General features: G+C 46.8%; 1 protein-coding gene across 2 annotated transcripts; it reads right to left on the bottom strand.

Moving 5' to 3' along the window:
* Positions 1 to 669: 669 nt before the first annotated feature.
* On the bottom strand, positions 670 to 1152 carry Bm8582 (Uncharacterized protein; the record flags this gene model as incomplete). Of its 2 annotated transcripts, none has more annotated exons than XM_043074634.1 (2): positions 670 to 839; positions 1023 to 1152. In XM_043074634.1, the coding sequence occupies 2 exons, from the start codon at positions 1150 to 1152 to the stop codon at positions 670 to 672; spliced, it is 300 nt and encodes a 99-aa protein (XP_042930568.1). The 2 variants fall into 2 exon arrangements, with proteins under 2 accessions (XP_042930568.1, XP_042930569.1); XM_043074635.1 differs by having other exon boundaries at positions 1023 to 1092.
* Positions 1153 to 1392: the final 240 nt, after the last annotated feature.

Here is a 1392-nt window from a genome sequence, read left to right as displayed (position 1 = left end):
GAGGGCAGTATACATGATTTGGGGTAGAAATATTCCGGGATGGTTGCATTCTGTGCGTGTATGTGTGTGTGTGTGCATGTATGTGTATGTGTGTATGTATGTATATATGTGTGTGTGTGTGTGCGTGTATGTGTATGTGTGTATGTATGTATATGTGTGTGTGTGTGTGTACGTGTATGTGTATGTGTGTATGTATGTATATGTGTGTGTGTGTGTGTGTGTGTGTGTGTGTGTGTGTGTGCGTGTATGTGTATGTGTGTATGTATGTATATGTGTGTGTGTGTGTGTGTGTGTGTGTGTGTGTGTGTGTGTGTGTGTGTGTGTGTGTGTGTGTATGTATATGTGTGTGTGTGTGTGTGTGTGTGTGTGTGTGTGTGTGTGCGTGTATGTGTATGTGTGTATGTATGTATATGTGTGTGTGTGTGTGTGTGTGTGTGTGTGTGTGTGTGTGTGTGTGTGTGTGTGTGTGTGTGTGTGTGTGTGTGTGTGTGTGTGTGTGATGATAGATGATAGATGATACAGATGTGCTGTTGAATGCGGTTATAACGATTTTGACCGTGGAAGGGTGGGGCAAATCATTCATGTTACTGACGAGTTGCGGGCAGGGAAAGGTACAGTCGCAAGTTCCCCGACCGGTTTACAGGTGGGAAGGACCGGAGGGGTGTGTGTCTATGGCGGAGGAATGTGCGCGCTGCTTGGATGATCAATGACGGTGGTGTGCTGTCTCATCTGCTGCAGCAGGTGTCGTCCTCCTATCGACGGGATTCTTCCTGGTTCGGTGAGAGCTGGAAGGGGTAGCCCCGTTCCTCTCTCCAGCATCATCATTTGCCATCTCTGCACTGCAACATAAAATTTTACATATGCGCTGATGACGTCATAGCACACTTAAAATTTCATCTATAGGATGGGAAGAGAGTGGGTGAGGAAGAGAACAGTTAGGGAGAGTCGGTAAGACGCCCGGTGGATATTCTCGCTTTGGAGTGAAGTTCGCATCCTTCCGAAAAGGTGGCAGGGCACCCTACCCTCGGCCATTTCACACTGCTTGCTTGCTTGTCTAGGAAATTCGTCTTTCTCCTGCCCTACTTTAGGCATGGTGTCTCCGTCGTTATCCAGGCCTAGGCTCTCCCTGGCTTGCAGCCTCACAATCCTCATATCACACCTAGCAATAGGTATACTTATTCCCTTTACAGGTATTCCATAATGAATTCTCTTCACCTCTCGCGCTGCTGGTTATACCGGCAGGAAACATAGTCGGAATATCGCTGACTCCTTTGTCACCACCCACGTACTCTCCCGTAAAACATTTGTAAATCTTTTCCAAACACACAATTTGCAAGCATTCTAGAATTATTTACACATGCACACATAGACACACACAGACACACGCACACA

This window comes from Brugia malayi (assembly GCF_000002995.4).
Source record: "Brugia malayi strain FR3 genome assembly, contig: Bm_v4_ChrX_scaffold_001, whole genome shotgun sequence".
Lineage (NCBI taxonomy): Eukaryota > Metazoa > Nematoda > Chromadorea > Rhabditida > Onchocercidae > Brugia > Brugia malayi.
The sequence above is the reverse complement of the archived record's forward strand: the minus strand, read 5'-3'. Positions and strand labels throughout refer to the sequence as shown.